General features: G+C 42.7%; 4 protein-coding genes across 13 annotated transcripts in view; 1 reads left to right on the plus strand and 3 right to left on the minus strand.

The window, feature by feature from the left end:
- tns1b (tensin 1b) overlaps nt 1-4,015 on the minus strand; it is a 136,317-nt gene extending 132,302 nt beyond the window's left edge. Inside the window, exon 1 of one of the 7 annotated variants that reach the window (XM_053877599.1) lies at nt 3,713-4,015. In XM_053877599.1, the coding sequence (XP_053733574.1) occupies nt 3,713-3,811 (99 nt within the window). In that variant the 5' untranslated portion in view covers nt 3,812-4,015. The remainder of the gene's footprint in view (nt 1-3,712) is intronic. The other 6 variants (XM_053877602.1, XM_053877598.1, XM_053877610.1 and 3 more) reach the window with 6 other exon arrangements.
- A 601-nt stretch (nt 4,016-4,616) lies between these two features.
- LOC128766175 (sterol 26-hydroxylase, mitochondrial) lies at nt 4,617-9,902 on the minus strand. 2 transcript variants are annotated; one of them, XM_053877612.1, is made up of 9 exons: nt 9,658-9,902; nt 9,042-9,223; nt 7,455-7,654; nt 6,901-7,098; nt 6,587-6,750; nt 6,347-6,513; nt 6,183-6,264; nt 5,279-5,408; nt 4,617-5,119 (listed from the first exon to the last, which is right to left on the minus strand). In XM_053877612.1, exons 1-8 carry the CDS (start codon nt 9,892-9,894, stop codon nt 5,301-5,303), a joined length of 1,338 nt encoding a protein of 445 aa, XP_053733587.1. In that variant the 5' UTR covers nt 9,895-9,902; the 3' UTR covers nt 4,617-5,119; nt 5,279-5,300. The 2 variants fall into 2 exon arrangements, with proteins under 2 accessions (XP_053733587.1, XP_053733586.1); XM_053877611.1 differs by having other exon boundaries at nt 5,279-5,479.
- A 1,166-nt stretch (nt 9,903-11,068) lies between these two features.
- LOC128766054 (mitochondrial chaperone BCS1) lies at nt 11,069-13,612 on the minus strand. The gene is made up of 8 exons (XM_053877403.1): nt 13,472-13,612; nt 12,959-13,315; nt 12,751-12,890; nt 12,301-12,495; nt 12,157-12,220; nt 11,711-11,883; nt 11,460-11,577; nt 11,069-11,375 (listed from the first exon to the last, which is right to left on the minus strand). Exons 2-8 carry the CDS (start codon nt 13,276-13,278, stop codon nt 11,123-11,125), a joined length of 1,263 nt encoding a protein of 420 aa, XP_053733378.1. The 5' UTR covers nt 13,279-13,315; nt 13,472-13,612; the 3' UTR covers nt 11,069-11,122.
- A 395-nt stretch (nt 13,613-14,007) lies between these two features.
- znf142 (zinc finger protein 142) lies at nt 14,008-21,166 on the plus strand. 3 transcript variants are annotated; one of them, XM_053877250.1, is made up of 8 exons: nt 14,008-14,307; nt 14,595-14,686; nt 14,755-14,956; nt 15,075-15,899; nt 16,081-16,258; nt 17,237-19,739; nt 19,914-20,019; nt 20,443-21,166. In XM_053877250.1, the coding sequence occupies exons 2-8, from the start codon at nt 14,624-14,626 to the stop codon at nt 20,913-20,915; spliced, it is 4,350 nt and encodes a 1,449-aa protein (XP_053733225.1). In that variant the 5' UTR covers nt 14,008-14,307; nt 14,595-14,623; the 3' UTR covers nt 20,916-21,166. The 3 variants fall into 3 exon arrangements, with proteins under 3 accessions (XP_053733225.1, XP_053733226.1, XP_053733227.1); XM_053877251.1 differs by having other exon boundaries at nt 14,598-14,686; XM_053877252.1 differs by lacking the exon at nt 14,008-14,307 and having other exon boundaries at nt 14,598-14,686; nt 14,755-14,952.
- Nucleotides 21,167-21,344: the final 178 nt, after the last annotated feature.

Raw genomic sequence — 21,344 nt, forward strand, 5'->3', positions numbered from 1 at the left:
CACCTTTCCACGCAAGAACACACAGAGAGGGTCTTGTTCAGGGGCCCATGTGCGGGTCAGTGCCAGCAGGTAGGAGTGAAATGATAGCCCCCCCACCCCCTGGAGATGTAGCACAGTGGACGCACTGTTTTCCACGCTGTTAAAACATCCGCTGGAATGCAAAGTGAGAGGCAGGTAACTCTCAGTTCACGGCATACCTTTATCAAAAACTTTGAAGCCTCAAAAAGCCCCTTGCCTGACACATACAAAGAACGCACTTACCCTCACTGTTACAGTCAACCCACATAAGATATTAGGCTCCTGGCAGTCCCTCTGTTTCTTTTACTTCAAACTTTGTTTTACTCCACCGGCAGTGTTGAATTGTCTGACAAGGTCAGTGTGACCTCCAGGAACCTCTGACTTTGGATTGACGAGGTTGGCAACTACGGATCTCCTCATCTGAGCCTCTACCAGATGACAGAGCTTTTCATGAGTCCCAGTTGTATTGACTTGCCTGCCTATTCGTGTTCAACCTAGAAAGGTTATGGGCGAATTTGAATGAAATTTTCAGTAAATAGCTGAAACAGCAAAAGCACATTTTGGGAGAGGTCAGATCAGGGTGTGGCTCCAGGAATTTTTATTTAAAAAAAAAACTCTTTAAGATTGGAAGGTCGTAGGAGGACTGCAGCTGCTTGGTGGAGGTTTGCGCTCTCTGAGTGCTTTTCTAGTTCAACAACGTAGCCATCCTTATACACAACTTGCATAAGACCTAAAAAAGTCCTCCTCAAATCATGAGACGGTGATAATGTATCATGGGTTTGTTGGTTTTGTTCATTCGTTGGAAAACCGAATAACTGCAGAGCATTATTTTAATAGTATCATGCGAGTCTCAGCGCCTTTCTAGTTTGCAAATAAAACTAAATATGTGATACACAACCATCACCTGCGACTGCATGTGTAGAGGACCCCCATCAGGTTCAAAGTCTGAGTGTTTTGGTTTTACAAGGCAGCCTTTACATTCTCGACGATCGCTATCGCACATCAAAGTTCCGTGGAAGAACCGTCTTACTGAGAAGTCTGGGAGTCACCCGAGACGCCAGGTATCACAGTCACTTTGCACCACAGAGAGAAGACAACATGGCTAACCTGGCTGATTTCAGATTCATGTAATCCTATAAAAACAGGGCTACTCTGCAGGCCCTCTCCCCGGACAGTCCGCAAGCTTCTCTGTTTATATCCCAGATGAGGCAGATTATTTATACCCAGCATGACTGACACTTGGCTACTTCACTTGAGTGACTATTTTCAACACTTCAGCACCACTTCATTACTTCACCCACAGCTCTGCTGGCAGTGTCTGAGCCTTCGTTTCCCACAGCGTTTCATGTGCCCTCAGCTCTGCGAGCTGCTTTGCCGGTTAACAGTCTGTGCCACAGACGGGCCAAGATTTCTGCCCCGTGTTTACTTCCCTGCAGCAACGGGGTTACACTGACAGCAAGTGTTTTTGTTGCTATGGTGGGATAACATGTGGGTGTTCTGTTGGTAACAGCAGGAAGCGATTCCCTCACATAAGAGGTTGTGGTGCACTGGACCATTTGATGACATTAGCTCATAGCATGAGTCTGAAAGCTGGGTTACCTCAGTAGGATTCTGAGTGAAATCCGGATCAGCTATAGCACAACTTCATTGATCCAGCTTTGAGGAGATGATCTCATACTCACACAATTCAAACAGGACATCGGAGCACCCTGCTCAGAATCTGGGGTGCTGATTGGCTGAACAAGGCAGCCCCACTAAGTATTCATCTCCCCTAGTTTTGTACTTGTTGCTCTTCACTGTGGGGGTTTTGTGTCTTGTGTTAATCCCATAAATGACAGGTAAACATTCTTTAAGGTTCTGACACACAATCAAAACTTTAATATCACTGTTTCACTTGGTTATAGTTGGGATATGGTTAGAGACAGAGGCCAAACTGTAAAACAGAATAATCTTCAGTGTGACCTGAAGTTTGGGATGAGAGTAAATTCACATCTATTTTGTGTATTATGATCCCATCGTCTTTTTTTGTTCTCTTTTTTGTTTTTTCCTGCTCTGTTGGTGATACCGTTCTTCATCTCTTGATCAACAATGGTGATAGCTGCTCCCACTGTATTTTCTCTTATAGCTTCGAGGACATCGTCCAACTTACGCATTTCTTTACGCTCCCAACAACTGGTGTTTGACCATGCCTCACCAAGGCCCTGCACCTGGTGAGTCAAGGCATCACTGTCTATATGCAGCATCACTATTTTCAGAAACACACCCACGAAACTTTCTTCAAGAAAAATTTATATTTATGTTTCATATCATTAGACTCAAAAGGTGGGCATAGTTTAATATCAGTTATGAGGTTATTCAATAGGTTTCCTCCAGAGAGGCTCAATAAAGTCGTTTCTTATCTAACAGCTTGTTCACTCCTGTCAGAACAGTTCCTTCAGGAACCTCCCAGGTTTACTTGACAAAGAGCCTTGTTTGAGTCAAATATATGGCTTGCAATATTAAAAACATTAAATTCAGCTTCCTCCTTAAAACGCAAAGGACCCTTCCTGATGACTGTTGGGTAACAAACCACTTCCAACACTCTCTATCATGAGGCTCTTGGTTTGGTCGTGTGATGCAGTAAGAGCTATTGAAGAATTCCCACGCTCCCACCAATCGGCCTGATTATATTAAACAATTTAGAAACCTGACCTTCAACCACAAACAGAGTTACTCTTTTGAAGCTGCAGAGAAACACGTCCAACCGCACAAATTAAAATAGTGTGAAATATTCAAATTTCAAACTTCAAATTAAGTTTATAACCACACTTTAGATACATTAAGAACACAGAGATAATGATACATTGGTTTAGACTGGTCAGGTTTTCCATCGCTCAAACATCTTCATTTATACGTACCAGTAGCTTCACTTGTAGCTCAAAATACAGGGATAATAACAGTGAACCTACACACAGAGCACGTACTTCCCTCCTGAAGTAAAACCAAGTCAGTTTTTCTTGAGCTAAAAAGCTCATTATAATCATAACTTTATTTAACTAGATAATAACTTTCTAATGTACAGTAACACCTAGTGGCCATAGGCACCACATTGCTTCCACCATCAGCCAAGCAAACAAATCTGTTCCCACAATGACTATTGAGCAAGTCCCAAACCATCTCACCAATTTGATCAGGAAGTCACAAACTTTGCAAGAAAAAAATAACTTCTGGACATCCTAAACATTTCATATCTATTGTATTCTGGAACATCAGTACCAAGAAGATTAAATCTCTAAAGGTCCAGCATACTTATGTTTTGTCTGGAAACAGAAATATTTTTAATAATAATTGTTGTTTATATCATTTGTATATCTTCTCTCTTGGGAGTGCAAAACATAAACTTTCAACCAACCAGGAATTTTAGTGTAAATATTTCGGAGAACAGAAGCTCTCTCTCCACTGGCGGCAGGGTTAAGATGTGACGCATGAGTGAACTCCAGACCTGGAAGTCATTGACTGAAGTCACAGAAGCAAAGCTGATACCTGGAGTGACAGCAGAGCAGCTTCTTCATCTGAACGAGGAACCTCCATGACTCTGACGTATTCACAGGTGTTCACAACCAAAGGTCTAACGTCTTATCTTGACATTCTCCGCGGAGCCGAGGGACAAAGGTCCAGCCAGGTGTAAACAAACTCCTTCCTCACGGACACTCACCTGGGCGCTTCTCTTCTTCTCCTCCTCTTCCTCATGATGGTAACCTGGCATTTGCAGAAAGTCTTCTTCACAGCAGATGAAGCTCACCGTGCATCCCATCCGAGCGGAACCAGTGTGTACACGTCCAGACCCATTCAAAACCGACCCGAACTTGCTTCTAGTGCTTCTAGTTCGGGTGTTAAGTGGCCCAGAACTGCGTCCGAGGCCGGAGCAAGTGTGTCAGAGTCATGACAGCTCCAGCGCTTTCCAAGTCATGAGGCGAGGAGTGACCGCCCACTGTGGCGGGATCCCAGGTAGACTTCGACTCGTCAACTCACTAGTTCCGCCCTTGTTTTCAGGAAATATTTCTGTTCAGATAGATGTCGCCTCATTTGACCACCGATACATTCAAAACTAGCAAACACATTCCCCGGATAAATCGGTGCACCGGAGTCTGGTGTGCAGCTGCAACAGTGCCGCCCCCTGCTGGTCAAAATGTTATTTATATCCTGGTTCTTAAAATCCACAAACTACTATTGATTTCTTTTAATCCGTTCATATAATTTTTTGTCAGTTATTGGTTATTCTTCTGAAATTTAAATACACAAATGAATCAGAGAAACATAAAGATATTTTATTATTTTCACGCCATTAGTTTGTTTTCTTTAATGTATTTATTTATTCATTTGTTGCTGTTATTCAAAATTAAAACAAAAATACAAAAATAAAAAAGAATTATGGGGATAATTAAATATGATGTACAAATAAAATAAATAATTTATATAACTATAACTACATTGCGTTGAATAAATAAGACAGTGAATGGGCAAAATATGAGAAGGAAAATGCATGAAATTTAAAATATACAACGGATAATAAAAGAAGACAAATGGACAAAATTGGATTATATCAGAAATGAGACAAAAATACATTTATTTAAAAGGAAAACCAAGTTGAAGAGATGTGTGTTTTTTATGATGAATAAAATACAAGTAATAGTATGGAACACAGAGGTCAAGTGGAAGGTGAATTTTCAGAAGATAAGGATAAGGTACATTGTAGTTGAACTCATTTTAAAAGATAAAAAATGTCACGTAATGACGTATGTGTATATGTGAATACGTGTTGACGTTTAAGAAGGAGAACCCCGGTTGTATGGAGGTTAGTCTGCCGTGTTAACTCGGAAGCGTGATATTACAAAAAAACTGACACTAGTTATTGATGACGTATAACAAATAATGAAATATTTTAGTAAAAAGTGTTCTGTAGTACAGTCATTCGTCACTTGCAGTTCAATGTCAAAGTCTTTGTTCATCTCCTCTCCACAAAGTGAAAGTTCACTGGTCGGTCTGCGACCAGGACGGTGCGGTCCAGACACTTCACCTCCCCAACCGTGGGGTCAGGTTTGATCTCGAAGAGCCTGATCAACTGCGGATACAAGTAACATTAAGATATGCTTTTCACTGAACCAATGTTGAATAAGTGTCATCATTTATAATTGAGAACTTCAACATGAACAATTTGGACAGTGATCTCAAGCATGATTCAAATATCGTTGCCGCCAAGAAATGGTCGATTTCGCCTCACCTGAATTAAAGCCATGTACATCTCAAGCTCTGCAATTCTCCGGCCCACACAGCTCCGAACCCCGAAACCAAATGGGATGGAGCCGAAGGGGTTCGGTCGGTCCTTTCCTGTTCTGAGCCATCTTTCTGGTCTGAAGACAAATGGCTCTGGAAAGGTTTCTTCATCGTGACTGATGGCATAGTGGCAGAGCTTGAAAGAAGTCTGCAGAGAAGTTAGGCATCAACAAGCTTGTGCGTCTGTAAATCATAAAGAATGCACACCCCTATGTGTTATGGGGATCTTTAGATCAACATTTTATCTGTTGTCTTTTATCTGTTTCACTTGTTTTGGTTTTGCTTATTTTTTTCTGTAAATCAATTATATTTAATGGTTGTTTTTTTTGTCACCTTTTTTATACAGTTATTGATTATTGATATGGGTTTTTCTGCTTATTTTTTTTATTTTATCTTTTTATATATGAGGAGGGTTGGTTTGATGATCAGCTGTTGTATTAAATTTATTATTTTTATTTAGTTACTTTTGTTAACTACACTTTTGTTTAGTGGTATTTTAATGGTTAATGTTTCATTTTCTTAACTGAAAGCTTGATGAATGCATTTGCGATTGTTGCCATAATCTGTTTTATTATTGTTATTGTTATTGTTATTGTTATTGTTATTGTCTGCTGACTGTTTTAGCACACTGGATCATTTAATTTTATTTTTATTGCATAAATCTATCTATTTATGCAATAAAAAAATATATATCTTTTTTATATTTATTTTTGTAAAACATATTTTACGTTAATATATATATATATATATATATATATATATATATATACCATCTACCATCAATGTATGTATGTCCTGAACAGCCGGCCACATTAGTAAGACAGCCAGGACCAAAACCATGGCTCACCCACCTTCTTTGGGAAATAATATCCTCCGACGACCACGTCTTTCTCATAAAGAGTCCTTCCATTCATGGTAACCACAGGATACATCCTGAAAAGACCTCAGCTGTTCACTCAACTTTAAAACCAAGCAATATTTAGGTCATGGATGGGTTTACAAGAAACATCCTGACCTGAGCACTTCCTTGACAACCGCCCTTAAATACGGCATTCGGGTCACTTGTTCGGCAGACAGTGTGCTGTCTGGAGGAATTGTTGAGGACACTTCTTGGTAGAGGCGCTCCTGGACCTCAGGGTGCTTGGACAGCAGGTGCATCGTCCACATCAGCGTGTTGGACGTCTTGACAGCAAAATAACAATGAAATATATACATGGCTTTCTACGGCAACTTTGCATGGATGCTGAAGGATTACCGTGTCCACTCCAGCCAGCAGAAGCTCTGCGATGCTGCCATACACATCTTTGGTGCTCATGTCAGTCTTGGCCAGCAAGTATGTCAGATATTCCCCCTGCACGTCCTGGTTGTTGTCGATGCTGTGCCGAATGGCCTCCAGCTTCTTGTCAATCAACTTTTTAGCTTCATTAGGAGCATAAAAACAAACTTCTAAGAAGACACTTCATTTAATCTTATTCAGTGTGTGGAAATCACGCATCATTTTAGGGAATTATTGAGGAAGTCACACGATTTGTGTGTCACTTCTGTGTCACGAGTCCATTAACTTCTTACCGAAGCTGAAGATTCCTTCCCAGCCGTCGATGTAGCGATGCCAGAAGGGAAACAGACTGCGACTCCACTTGGGCATCATGATCACAGCCAGACTGTTGGAGAACATCTGCGCAATGGAGTTGATGAACTCTTGAGTGCCTGGTGGGATTTCCCTCTCCAGGCAGCCGATCCTGGTCTCAAACAATATGGCCGAGATACCTGATGGGGCAAAAGTTTAGACCAGTGAATTGGGTTTTAGGCATGTCTTATCAGTCAATGCAAAAATACAAATGGAAGTTCATTTTATTGAATAACATTTTGGACACATTTTCTACCACTACTCTCCTTTATCAGACAGAAGGTCACGGGGGTCATCAACTAACTCCTTTGATCTTGGTCCGTGGGAGGAAACCTGAGTGCTTGCAGTCCCATCATGGGGAGAACATACAAACCTTGGACAAAAAGTGTTCTCCATATTCAAAGCTGAAGCAGGCATCAAAACCATGACCTTCACACTTTGAGGCTGCAGTTCCTAAAGATTCTAGGACACTACTGTCTGCGCTTCTGGCACTCACCCTCCAGGGAGAAGCCATAGAGTTCATTGGCCATGTCGGTCACCAGATCCCCTGTCGGACTGCGTTGACGGAGGTAGCAGATCCTCGTGACGAAGTCCGACACGACTTTGTTAATAATGCAGCCATACTGGGCGGCATCCTTCGGGTGCAATATTTGTTTACTGAGCAAAACCCTCAGGTTGTGCCATTCCTCTCCTTCCCTGGAGGAAGAAAAGAAATGTCATTGATATCACACTTAACTGTCTTACTGTCGGCTTCTCTGTGGATGTGCGTGTGTCCAGGGTGTGAAAGACTGGGCCACATTTAAACTGCTGTATTCCAGCCACAGTCTGGAAGCACAATATTCGCTTCCAGATCTGGACATCACACAATAATTTCCTCAAAAACAGAAAAGCAATATTTAACTTCAGCGCAGAGTTAAATATCAAAACATTCAGTTCAGAAATGTGTCTGTTAGGTTTGCGGGATTTTGAAACATCATTTCAATCCTGGATGTGTTGCGCTACATCTTGGTTTGTTTCCCGTTGAACAAATATTTATTCATGTTTGTAGCAGCTGTAGCAGAGAAAACTGAATACAGAACACTTCGGTCCATCGCAAATCCAAACAAACCAACAGAATATCAGCGTCACAAAAATCAGCGAACCATGTGTGTAAGTTTTATTGAATTTAGTTTGTCTGTTTTAGAGTCATTCCTTCTACAAATGGATGGATGGAGATCCATACAATGGATACATATAATGTATACAAGATACATATAATGCATAATATATTGGAAGTAATTCCATTTATTTTTCATTCAGAGCGAGCGCGACCCCCAGCAAAAACTAGTATACTTGAAGTTCATTTTCTATACTTGAGTGTAAGTATACAAGTATACCCCAGACTATATACTACTAGTTTACTAGAACATATACTACTTTTATACTAAATTGGAACATTTTTACTTTACGTATACTTACCAGAAGCATACTACTAGAGTAATTGTAGTATACTAGGTACTCTATACACTTATAGATATATTATATACTTCTATACTTATACTTATACTTATACTTCTCATCTGCATTTCAATTATTCTGTGAATATTTACATTAGTTGACATTATTTGCAGACAAAAACTCTGCCTCGCCTGAATAATATACTTGAAATCCTTTACTTACTGAATACTTGAAGTCAATTCTTATTGAGTATACTTGAGCTTAAGTATAGGTAGACTTCAGTGAGCTACTTTTAAGTATTTCCAATGCAGTATGTCAAAAGAAAACTGTAAGTATACTTCCTCAGTTTTAGCACAAGTAATTATACTCATAGGACACTTGAATAAAATTCCTTTTGCTAAGGGGATCCTCACAGATTTTTCTCCTCTCATCTCCGACGTAAATAAGTTTTATAAATGGACATGAAGGCAGCATTCAGGTCACAGCAGCAATGATCTTGACTGGTCTCGACAAATGAATCCCAAGTCGTACATTGCAGAGTCCGAGTCCGTATGCAGCTGATTCAGAGAATAAGACCATCACTAGTGCTGCCACATTATATTAAAGACTCAGCAGAAAGTATACGACTAAAACGCTCTACTCTTACTCTGTGAAAGGTCCGTAGCCGTATCCTCTCATGTCACGATACTCCTTCCAAAAGGACATGTCACCTCTGCTCGGGTATTTCTCCTCATTCCTCAGGAGTTCCTCCACCAGCTGTGGAGTACTCAGACACACTGCCATGAGTCCGTCTCTGTAAATCGGCCCATACAGCTTGGTCTCGTAGATCTTCAGGAAGGTGACATAGAATGTGAGACACAATGAGATCACAGGCCAAGTCGGTAGTTCAAACAGGCTTTTGCCTTCGTCCAGATAGTTATTCATACAACACAAATACCAGATGTGGATGTGGCGCATTTCAGCCTAGAAAACCGAGGAAGTTATGTAAGAGTGGTGCGTTTGAGCTGGACAGCCAGTGGGGGCCCACAGACTTTTCCCCTGACTCAGTCTAGTGTGGTACAAGGATCGTAGTTATCTATACTTTACTTTGAGAGATCTGGACAGTGTTCTGCTAAATGTCACCTGACACCGGCTGTTAAATTCACGGTTTCCATAGCAACAAGCGTAATGACTCCAATTGTGACCTTTCCCTCTCTATTGTGTATTGTTCGAGCTCATGAGCTAAATCGGCACCTTGACAAAACAAACCTGACACGCTGTACCTGCAGCTCGTGGAAACATTTGTAGTAGCCTTTGAAGAACATTCTGTAGAGCAGCGTCAAGAAGCTGCAGCGGGGGAGATCCTGTACCGTCCGGGGCTCGACTCCAGAGACACCAGATGAGGAAGTGGTGTGGGTCCACCTGGAGATGACCTGCGATGCAGAGGAAGAATATAGAGGCAGCAAGCCTCCACTTCTTTTCATCATAACTTGGCAAATTCCTGAGGCCATGAAAGACATGGACAAACACGAAAGTCTGCTGGAGTGCTGAAGGAGCTTGTGCTGCAGGGAGGGGCCCGGCTACAGGAAAGTTTTAACCCCTTTAACCCCTCATGTATGTCTGCTTCTGGTTTAACACGCTATATTTGGAAGTGGCACCGCTGGAGTACAGAGGACAAAGCAACACTAAAGGATGAGCATTTTGTGAGCATTTTATTGTAGTTATTTGCCAATACTGACGCAGCCACAGCCATGAAGATGCTTCTTTAATTGTAAAGCTTAATGTTTATTAAATAAACACCCAGATGTTGTTCAAGTATGATCTTATGTTGGTGTGTTTTTTATGCACGTCAAAGCATTTTTTGGTGTGTGTGCAGCACGGATGGGCCATTGAAGCTTCATGAAACAGTGTCCTTATTTTCAGAGCTCAGAAGGTGGTGCTCTTGTTTTTAAAAAAATGGTGTGAGGGTCCATTGAAATAGTTGTTCAAAACCAAAGATTTTAGAGCAGAGAGTGCCATCTAGTGGTCTAGTGAGGACCTGTTTCATGAAGCCTCGCAAGCCCATTGCTAGTGAGTAGCTTGACATGCCAACACCTGTGCAAAATCTATTACTACCAGTTTTGTGAGCATGTGTTGTGTGGGGGGAAAAGGAAAAAAGGAGGTTTTTATTGAAAAGGCTCACAAACAAGAAGGCTCAGATATGTTTTTTAGTATATGAAAGCAAACATACAGCATCGATGTAGCATTATAGCTAACAGCTAATGTGGAAGTAGTGGCTGCGGCACAGACCTTCTGATGTTTTTCCCCTAAAATACAGGCTCAAGTCACCATACTCACAATATTGCAATACTTGTCAATATATCATAACTCTGCCCTGTATTGGAATATGTATTGCATCGCCAGAATTATCCCAACACACAGTCCAAGGTACTATAATAGCTGTTTGACATATTTCCTTTGTTTTCTTCACTCACACCCCATTTCACTATTCTGCTCATTTTAATTAGACATTTGTTGCATTGTGTCTTTTTTCTTTTTTTATTGGTATATTTTCTCTTTTATATCTCAATTTTGTGAATGATTATATTGCTTTTTTACATGCAGTAAAAATCATATTAGGTGAATAAAATATATTGTGATTGTTCCAAAAAGGAGTCACTTTTTTTTTTCTTTTTTTTAATTCACATTATTAAATACACACACACAGGTTTTTCCCCACAAATGCAAGCAAAGAGCAGCACTGGTCCATCATCCTTTTAATCTGCCCACATTGTCTATTGATCCTTTGGGGTCCAGTTTGTGCATGAGAAAGTGTCCTTGCACCTGAGCAGCACTGATCTCCGTGTGGCTGGAGAGGACAGCTTTAGCAAAGCGCTCTGACTCGGCGGCGGGCTCGTCTGGATAGAACCGCGCAAACATCTGCATGAGCTGCTGGTGAGTGCAGTGGCCGATGTACTGCTTCAGATCCACACGTCCAGGTCTGATCAGTGCCGAATCCAACCTGAATGAAGAGTGCAAGGACAAGCTGACATGCTGCTAAACACTGATGCGGTCAGGAAACAATGGGAATTTAATGTCAGAATACCTGTCAATAAAGTTGGTGGTCATGAAAACTATTCGGGCTTCAGAGGAGGCGACTCCATCTAATGCGTTTAGAAGTCCACTGAAGGTCAAGCGGCCCATCCCCTGGTACGCCAGAGGGTCTGAAGAGGAAAAAAAAAAACAGTGATCCAACTAATAATTCACCGTCAATTCACTAGTCAAATTCCCTTGATGGCGCCCTCTGCCCGAAAATTGACAAACTACAGGCAGCAGGAGGAGAAAAGCGTCACTCACTTTCTGTTGGCTGCAGATCTCGGCTGACGAAAGCAGCGTCCACGTCCTCCAGCAAGATGATGCTCTGCTGTGGCGCCACACTGAGCAGATGATTGAGACGGTCATCCGAGAGGGAGCGATCACTCAGGCTCATCAGACAGATGCTGTAGCCCAGTTCTCCAGCAAGAGCCGTGCTGCAGACACATATAGTACATGGATTTTTTTTTAAGCATATTACTTAAACCTTTAATCACATGATGCACTACCACTGAGTAAAACTTTCAATAAATATTTCACAAGAAGAAGAAAACCAAAAATATGGACAAATAACTGATGACATACTATAATTTATATTAACAAAAAATACTATGCAGAAAAATTCTGATAAATGGAGACGGAGCAAGACTAAACATGTCATTGTTAATATTATTATTATTATGTTTTGTATATTTTGACATAAAACTCACATAAAGCTGCTTTTTCCACATCCTGGTGGACCATAAAGGAGATATCCCCTTCTGTAGGGAATACCTGTTTGAGTACAGAACATTTCAGTTACTTAGATTTACAATATGGGTCAGTATATAAATATAAACCCAAATATTGGTCACCTCTATCAGTGTACCACTTGGGGTTCCCAATGAAATCCTTCACGTCGTCAACTATCTTCTCAGCCACTCCTGACTCCAACACCACGGAGCAGAGAGGTCTGCGTCGCCGTGGAAACCCGAACGGCCTCCACTCTGCTCCCATGGCCGTGTACATGACTGTCCGCCCTTCCTCCTGCTTCAGAGCCAGTTCTCTTGCTGAAAGATATGTCAGAGGAAAGCGTTAGACACGAGAATAAAGTTTAAAAAAAAACTTTGTTGTAGGTAAATAAGTTGGCAATTAAGTTATTTTCAATATAAAATTAAAAGGCTAAAAATAGTTTTTTTAAATAGGGTGAAGAGTATATCAATTCAAAAATAAAAAAAAGTGGAGTGGAGTTGACGATGGTCTCTGACTGAGAAGGAGTTAAACTTAAAAATTATTCTATGAAGTTTTGATCAAGAATAATCAACCTTCTTGCAGTATATTGAAGAATATTTGCCGGTCTCTTCCTAAAGCAGTGAAGGTGACAGACTCCCATGGTGTTCCAGTGTGCAGATCCACCATCTGCTTCTCTCTTGTCCTTTCCACTCTGATCCACTTTCTTCCATACCTGCACAACACAACAGACAAAGATTATTTCAATCCGAAAAGACAATAGAACATGAAGGGCCTGCTCACCAGATGATATGGTTACCAGGGCTTGGGTGGAAATCAAACTGCGTGTGCACCCGTCCGCTCTCATGAGCCAGGTAGGACGTCTCCACGCTCAAGTGCTGGGTGTGTCGGGCATGTTTGGTGATCCAACTCAGGAGCCAGGTGTAGCTCTTGTCTCTGCTGGGCACCTCCAGAGTGATCATGTAGTGTCGGCGGAAGAAGACCATCCCCACTTGGGCTCCTTTTCGAGCCACAGCCAGCGCTGTTCCGACCCCAACCAGACCGAACCCTGCCCCAAAGTAAGGGTTGTCCTTCAGACCGTCCAGGAAGTCTGACAGCGGCATGACTCCGTTATTTAAATGTGTCCAGTCGAATTAAAATCTAAGGAATGAAAAAGAAGGAAATAGTTTTGAACTGTTCCACCTTCAAACCGGTCAGTTTCAATTAACACTTTCTGGCCAAAACAAGAATAAACAAATCAAGTTACAATAATGACAACACCGGTCATTGATTGACGATTATATATTGGATAAATACCCAGTCCCCGGTTCTTCAGCTTCAATCTCTGGTCGTTTCCTCATTTTTTGCTCCGATAAATAAACACATCCACATGTGAGAAATGCATGAGTGCAGAGATGTAGCGGCAACAGCGACCTCCAGTCCACTTCCTGTGTTCACTAACCGCTGCGTCTGGAAACGGTAGCATGTAAATAGTTCCTCCTTAAAATGTGTAATATTGTTTTGGTGTAATATTGCAACTAATTCTTTTTTTTAATACACAAAGCCACAGGTTTAATGCGAGGAGTGCCGTTTGGCAATTTATAAAAACGTCTTTATGTATCAAATTCATTTTAATTAATGCTATATTACTTTATGATGAAAAATAACAGTTTGACGATCATATTTAACTTAATCTTTTTTGTATTTTAGCAATGACTGACTAATCATACAGCGCTAAAAGATGTCCCGCCTGAAATAACATTGCCAACAAAACACCGAACACAATTGATAGCAGCAACACGCAGGCGCATCACTAAACACGGCTGATAAAACTTTCGCTTCTGAATATTATTACTTGTTCTTCCCCTCATTTGTTTAAAATTGTTGCTCATTTTAGATTAACTATCGTTCGAATTGGCACGACCGGATGTCATTCTGCAGCTCGACATCCGGTCAAATACTGGTGAGATGCTAATGTTAGCTTAGCGAGCTTGAGTGCAACAACTTTTGTCGTTGCGTATTCAGAGGTTGTTTTTCTGCCGATTAAGTTGAATGCATTCGTTTGAGCAATACTCCGAGCTGTGGGTTTTTATTTTATTTTATTTTATTTCCGCCCTCATGTTGGTCTTCTGTTTGCCTGACCTCGAGAGAGGGTGAGTACCCGTGCGGTGTAGGTGAAGTCTTGCAGTGTTGCCATTCTGTATTTCAAAATACCTGCGACTGCATGCAAACGAAATGCAGTTTTCATCTAATATGTTGCATATGATCATGGCCAGGTGAGCCATTTTTGACCAAATGAGAGGTGCACTATTATGTTTATTTGGACATTTTTGCAAGTCAATACGACAACAAATGATAATTGATTTTGTTGTGAAAAAATGTAGTTTGATGAATGTAATGTTTCCTTTTGTTAATAGTATGTTTTATTTTGTTTTTCTAGTAGCCTGGCATAATGAAGACGGAATATTGATGCGGTTCTCCATGCTTCTCACTGTTGTCCTCAAAGAAAAATGGCTTCATCAAGTCAAAGAAGTGAGTGTGATGGATTTAAAATTAATCCGGTGATTATTTTATTCAAATCACATTCTCTACGGTCACAGACGCTGAGAGTCCGTAGAAATGTAACGCCACGGAAGACCCATCAAGACAAGTCTCCAGGTGGCCCAAAAGAAAGCAACCGCCAGTTAACACAGAAAGTACAGCAGGATATGACGCCATGGAAGAGCCACCAAGAAAAAGAATCAAGAGAGCAAAGAAAAAGGCTGCAACTGATAAGATGGAGAAAACAACATCAAAAGGTAGGTGCGTGTTTCATGTAAGGTATAAGAAAAAGGGGGTTTCATTCAAGTATACTGTATGTAATGGTAGTAACGCCCTAGTAATAGCATGTTTATCACACATGTTTGTTCTCTTCTTCCAGAGTACATTGCAAAAGGAGAAGAGTCAGTCTATCGCACCCATGTTTGCCCAGAGTGTCGCCGCTGCTTCACCATGAGATCCCACCTGACCGTGCACCTGCGGCTCCATTTTCCCGACCCTAGTCTGCAGTGTCCCAAATGTAAACGCCACTTCACCAGTAAGAGCAAGCTCCGTGTGCACCTGCTGCGTGAGGCGGGTGAAAAGGGTCACCACTGCGACTTGTGTGACTATTCCGCTGTGGACCGGAGCTCGATTCGCCGACACATGATCACGGTGCACGCAGATGAGGCTGAGGATGAAACAGGCAGCTGCAGCTTTCCTTGTCCCACCTGCGGTCAAGTCTTTTATCAGAGCAAGTTGCTGAAAGCTCACATGAAGACACACAGCAGTCAGCCACACCGAAACAGTCAAGCCTGCTTTCATGACGGTTGTTCTTTCCAGAGTTCCGCGCCCAAACTTCTTCTGAAACACATATCTGATGAGCACTCCATCAGTCCCGTCGAGTGTCGGCATCACGCTTGCACCACCATTTTCCCAGACAGCAGCAGCATGGAGGCGCATTATCAAACCCACCTGGCTTATCACTGCCAGCACTGTGACTTTTCCTGCGCCAACAAATCCGCTTTCCTCCAGCACAAGCGTCACGGCCACGCAGGCACGGATGAACTGACCTGTGACTTCTGCACCTTCGTCACCTTTAACCCTGTGGAGTTTGAGCAGCACGTGGGACACATGCATGCTAGCGAGAAGATCCACCGCTGCTCCCAGTGCAACTACATGACTCCACACAAACGGGGCCTGAAGAGACATATGCAGCTGCACACTGGTGAGAACATGAGCGGGATGATGGCTCATTCAATTGACATTCAACAGTCATTACTGAAATGTTTTTAGCACTACCCATATGTTGAAAACATAGCGTTCTCATTGTTAAATATTCTGATCTTTTTTTGTCGATGAGTCAAACTAAACTTTATTCCACTTTCTTCCTTTCTGTCTCCACAAAGCCGAGAAGCCTCACAAGTGCAGCCGCTGTGACTTCAGGTGCAGGGACGTTTATTACCTCTCCAAACACATGCTCACTCACTCAGACGCCAAGAAGTTCATGTGCTCCGAGTGTGGATATGTCACTAAGTGGAAGCACTCTCTCAGCGTTCACATGAGGAAGCATGCTGGAGACCTCAGGTGGGTGTCTCACCTCATTATAATGGGACTGGGACTGGGACTTTCTGAACATTTGAATGAACAGTGCACATCCCAAACCATGTTGGGCGATGTTCCAGTTTTGAAGGGATTTCAATGACTCTGGTTTTTAAATTCAATTGTAGTACGAACTGGGAATGGGTTACATAATCCTGATCCTTTTAGAAGCATCAGACTTGACAGTATATCAAATAATGACCTGGTGCAGAACATTTGATGGGAAGGTTGTTCTACAAAACACAATTTGTGTCCTGTCCATTTCACAAACTCTGAAAAATATCTAACACATTAATTGTCATTTAGACCAGTTTTTAATTAATATTAGGTGTTTATTTAAATATAATAATAATAACGATGATAACAACAATTATTATTATTGTTGTTATTATTGCTGTTGTCATTTTATTAGTATGTTAATTTATAATAATAATAAAGGACAGCAGATGGAAACCATTGGTCTTCTACACAATTCGATTATTTATTTCCATCTTTTTTTGGTCGCTAGATTGAGTATATTAAGCGTTACGTTGCCCACCCCTAACACACAGTATGTGTGGAACCTAGTTAAATGTAGTTTTGTTTTCAACTTTGATGTAAAGTGAAGGAAATCCGAATCATTTCTCATACAAATTTAGGTCAGATGTATGACTGGAAAACATTGCAATAAGTGTGTGCATTGTTTGTCAAACAGCATGCAAGAAGTGGGACTCTTTTCAGGTCATATGTGTCGTACACTTTTTCAAAATGGCGTCCTAAATCAGGGGTCTCAAATTGTGGTTGGGGTTGAACTGTGTGTGCTTGTTTGGTTGGGACAAAAACCTGCTCTGACTTTGGCCATTTGGGGACCGGTTTGAGACCCCTATCCTAGTAGATGTAGAAGTAGTGCCTGTTTCATGGAATGAACCTCAGACAAATGTCATGAGCCAATGAAGGCCAAATACAGATGTGTTTATTTTGCAGGTATCACTGTGACCAGTGCCCCTACCGTGCCTACCGTTTGGACCAGCTCAAAAGCCACAAACTGCGGCACCAAGGCAAATCCCTGATATGCGAAGTCTGCGCTTACGCCTGCAAACGCAAACACGAGCTTCGCAATCACATGTTGGCCAAACATTCAGCGGATGGGAAGGAGGTGTCTCTTTTTAAGTGCAGATACTGTGCCTACTCTTCTTCTCATCAGCAGGCACTTCGAAACCATGAAAACTGTAAACACACCAAACAGAAGGAGTATCAGTGTGCCCTGTGTGTTTATTCGTCCTTCAGCAGTGTTGGGTTTTTCCTGCACAAGAGGAAAGCTCATGGCTATGTGCCAGGAGACAAAGCCTGGCTTGAGCACTACAAAGCAAGAGAGAAGGAGATGCGCTCCCAAGCGTCCTCACAGGACTTCTACTGCGAACCATCAGTTCAACAGTTGCCTGAAGAGCCTTCTGTTTCAGCAGATCAAGACAGGAATGGAGAATACGTCAGCCATTCACAGGCAGCAAATGTTTTGGATGTTGTGTGTCAGGAGATTGTTGATGACAGAATTCCATCAGTGAGCAGCCCGGAGTACTGCACTCTGGTTCTGACAGCACTTCCCACTGCAGACTACGCCAGTCAATCGTTACAAAATGAGCCGTCTGGTGTCATGGGTAATGGCTTTGAGACGTCCCAAGCTGACAAGTCTCCCAGTACATTAGTGGAAGAGGATGCTCGCACGTCAGACGCATCTGAAAGTGACTCACAAAACCGAAAATGTTTGTCTACTCTAGCGTCTCCAGAGAAGAGTCTGAATTACCTGAGGAAGTATGACAGAGATCAGGCAGATGCCATGGTGAAGGAGGGAAGGGTGCAGATGCTAGTGGTGCCATCCTCGGATGTTTTTAGATGTGACAAGTGTCCATTTGTGGGCAGACGTGAGGACTTAAAGAACCACCGCTCTTTGTGTCGTGGTAGAAAACCAGAGCGTGAATGCCAGACCTCCAGTGCTCAGTTCAAACTGCATTGTGACCAAGAATGCCACTTTGAAAAAAGGTGCCCTGCCACAATGAACAGCAACTCCAGTCAAGTTGTGACAAAAGATGCCGGTCATGATGATGTCAACCAAGTGGACAGAGGTGTTGATTCAGAACAGGTCGAGATCCCACAAAAGGAGAATAGTTTAAATGCATTTGAACCACAGATGAATCAGCAAAACAAAGGAGAAGACAGTAAAAAATGTTTGTTACGGCGTCGCACCAAGCTCACGCTGGACAAGTCAGAAGGGCAGTGCAAAACCTTCTCGGAGGAAAAGTTGCCTTCAAGACCCAAACGAACAAACGCGGGCAAAAGGCGGACATACTCCTCAGTGGATGGAAACTTCAAATGCAGATTGTGTGATTTTTCTTCACTGAAGCTGGTAACACTCAGGCAGCACATTTCAAACTGCCATCAGGAAAGTCGTCTGGCAGAGGAAACCCATCCGGCAGGCAGCGTGGATGATGCAAATGCAGAAACGCTTGGTTGCAAAGTTCTTAAAAAGTCTTCGACTCATCGTAAGCTGAGCCATGAAAAGCAACTCGATGGTACAAAAGCAAAGACTCTGAAGTGCCACAACTGCGCTTTCACGTGTAAGCAAAAGCGAAGCATGGCCCAACATGTGGCACTCAAACACTCGAGTTCCAAACCTTTCAGCTGCCCCCACTGTCCTTTTACCACAAGGAGACGCTATGTTTTGGAAAACCATAAGACTCTTCATACTGGACTCGGCCGGTTAAGGTGCGACTTGTGTGATAAGACATTCAGGACCACCACTTTGTTGAGCAAACACAAGTTGCGCATCCATGAGAAGCGCCCAACCCTGCAATGTTCCCTCTGCGAATACAGTGCGTACACAAGCTTTGATTTAAAGCGGCATGAACTCCGATGCCACACCGGGGAGTTGCGTCACGTGTGTGCACGTTGCAAGGCAGGATTCAGCAGTCAATTTGCGCTCAGAAATCACTGTAATCGTGCCCACCAACCCCAGACCATCTTCTCTTGTAAGCAATGTGACTACATCTGTAACACAGAGGAAGCACTGAAGAACCACCAACAACACAAACATTTACAGCTGAAATGTACCACTTGCCACCACTCGTTTGTCACAAAGGAACAGTTAGAGATCCATCGGAAGACGCACGTGGCTCATCATTGTCAGCTTTGCCCCTTTGCCTGCAAAACAAAAAAGCTGCTAGCGAAGCACCTTTCAGACAAACATGAGGATGGCTCTGCTTCGGAAAACGCCCTCAAATGTAGCAGTTGTGAGTTTTCATCTGGGCACCAGCTGGTGATGGAGCAGCACCTCCGCTCACATGGCGGCAAGAGGCTGTACAAGTGCACCGACTGCAAGTACTCGACATGGAACAAGCAGAAGATCACATGGCATATTCGCATTCACACGGGGGAGAAACCGTACAGCTGCACGCAGTGCCGCTATACCTGCACTGACCCTTCTAGACTCAAGGTGAGAACTTTTCTTAAGAACTATGTCAGGTCATTTTTGACCATCACACTTAATAATGTGAGTGATAATATCAGAGGGGACACATCGCTCTATTTGCTTGGTTAGGCTTATCATCTATAACATAGATTTTGGCTGAGAACTTTCTCTTCCCCCTCTTCTTTTTTTCAACTGAAGCTCCACATGAGGGTCCACCAGGAAGAGAGGATGTATCTTTGTCCAGAGTGCGGCTACAAATGCAAATGGGCTACTCAACTGAAGTGCCACATGACCAAACACACAGGTAAATCAAGGACATGCTGATAAAATTGAAGCAATTGTAGCTTTGGTGTCCAAACTTCAAGAAACCCTGAGATTTCACAGAGCAATGATGGATGGAATCAATGGGTGGGTTGGAAAGGTGGATCAGTGTTGGCAATGAAGTATAGCGTTTGGCCATTAGATGTATTATCGAAGACAATAATAGTTAATAAATGATAATATGAATATGAAGTGGTTATTAGGGAGACAGAATCGATGGAAGATGTAAGATCTATCAGGTGGCCAGACAGAGCTATGGACAAGACAATGATGAATGGATATGTTGATGGCAGAGTGGTACCTTGTTAGCGGAGCAGTGGAATACAGCTATAGATTGAGCATATATGAGTGAGCAGAGGAAGATGTGGGATGGAGAAATATTAATGTTGTTGACTGCGACCTCCAGGTGAGAAGCCTTATGCCTGCGACAAGTGCGACTACCGCAGCAACCGAGCCGATGCCCTGCGAGCCCACAAGGTCACTCAGCACTGCGACGTCCGCCTCTACGTCTGTGAGAAATGCGGCAAGGCCTTCAAAACCAGCTTCCTGCTGAAGACCCACCAGCGTCAGCACACCGATGAACGGGCGTACACCTGTGGACAGTGCCACAAGTCGTTCCGCTGGCCAGCCGGCCTCAGACATCACTACCTCTCCCACACCAACCAGCAGCCCTTCAGCTGCAGACACTGTAATTACAAGGCAAAGCAGAGGTTCCAGGTGGTGAAACACCTGAAGAAGCATCACCCAGGCAGGACAGTGGAAGACGGGGTGGTGAAGGACTCTGAGGGCAGTGGACTAACTCTGAAGGAAGCTCTGCAAGGGGTGCCATTCCAGCAGGAGCAGCAAGCAGATGGAATTGGTGGTCCGATACAGGAATGAAAGGAAACTTAAGAGTACAGTGGAGTGTGTCAAGATATTAGTTCAAAATAAAGTTTTTATCTGTCTTAGAGCAGTTCCAGTGTATCCTCGTAACAAGGTAACAAAGTCATTCCATCCACATCTCTCATGTCAATAGGGAAAGAGGCTGGTAAGTGCACTGGGTATGGAGCAGGAAGTCACAGGTTAGATTCCCAGTGAGGACAACTTTGTCCAACATTTAGCAATGAGTTTCTATAAACTTTGACAGACATGGTAAATACTTTTGGCAGAGAATTTGGGGCCTCCTGCACACATTTCAGAGAGCAGCGCTTTGCTTTGGGGACAGTTTATTGTGGCCCACAAGTGAACTACCCTTCCTCTGAGTATGGGATCTACAGTATAAGACGACGCATTGCATTCATTTAACTTGTGAACTTGGCTGTGGTATAT

The sequence above is a fragment of the Synchiropus splendidus genome, chromosome 10 (assembly GCF_027744825.2).
Source record: "Synchiropus splendidus isolate RoL2022-P1 chromosome 10, RoL_Sspl_1.0, whole genome shotgun sequence".
Lineage (NCBI taxonomy): Eukaryota > Metazoa > Chordata > Actinopteri > Syngnathiformes > Callionymidae > Synchiropus > Synchiropus splendidus.

Excerpts from the sequence above, each read along its gene's own strand:
- LOC128766175 (XM_053877611.1), bottom strand. The coding sequence starts at position 9,894 with ATGTCTTTCATGGCCTCAGGAATTTGCCAAGTTATGATGAAAAGAAGT. Across the intron at positions 9,224-9,657 it reads AATGTTTCCACGAGCTGCAG|ATCTACGAGACCAAGCTGTA; the intron begins GTACAGCGTGTC and ends ACCTTCCTGAAG. Across the intron at positions 5,480-6,182 it reads GATATTATTTCCCAAAGAAG|ACTTCTTTCAAGCTCTGCCA; the intron begins GTGGGTGAGCCA and ends ACTTCTCTGCAG.
- LOC128766054 (XM_053877403.1), bottom strand. The coding sequence starts at position 13,278 with ATGCCGCTGTCAGACTTCCTGGACGGTCTGAAGGACAACCCTTACTTT. Across the intron at positions 12,891-12,958 it reads CCTGGTAACCATATCATCTG|GTATGGAAGAAAGTGGATCA; the intron begins GTGAGCAGGCCC and ends TGTGTTGTGCAG. Across the intron at positions 12,496-12,750 it reads CTTCAATATACTGCAAGAAG|CAAGAGAACTGGCTCTGAAG; the intron begins GTTGATTATTCT and ends CATATCTTTCAG.
- znf142 (XM_053877250.1), top strand. The coding sequence starts at position 14,624 with ATGCGGTTCTCCATGCTTCTCACTGTTGTCCTCAAAGAAAAATGGCTT. Across the intron at positions 14,687-14,754 it reads GGCTTCATCAAGTCAAAGAA|ACGCTGAGAGTCCGTAGAAA; the intron begins GTGAGTGTGATG and ends CTACGGTCACAG. Across the intron at positions 20,020-20,442 it reads CCACATGACCAAACACACAG|GTGAGAAGCCTTATGCCTGC; the intron begins GTAAATCAAGGA and ends TGCGACCTCCAG.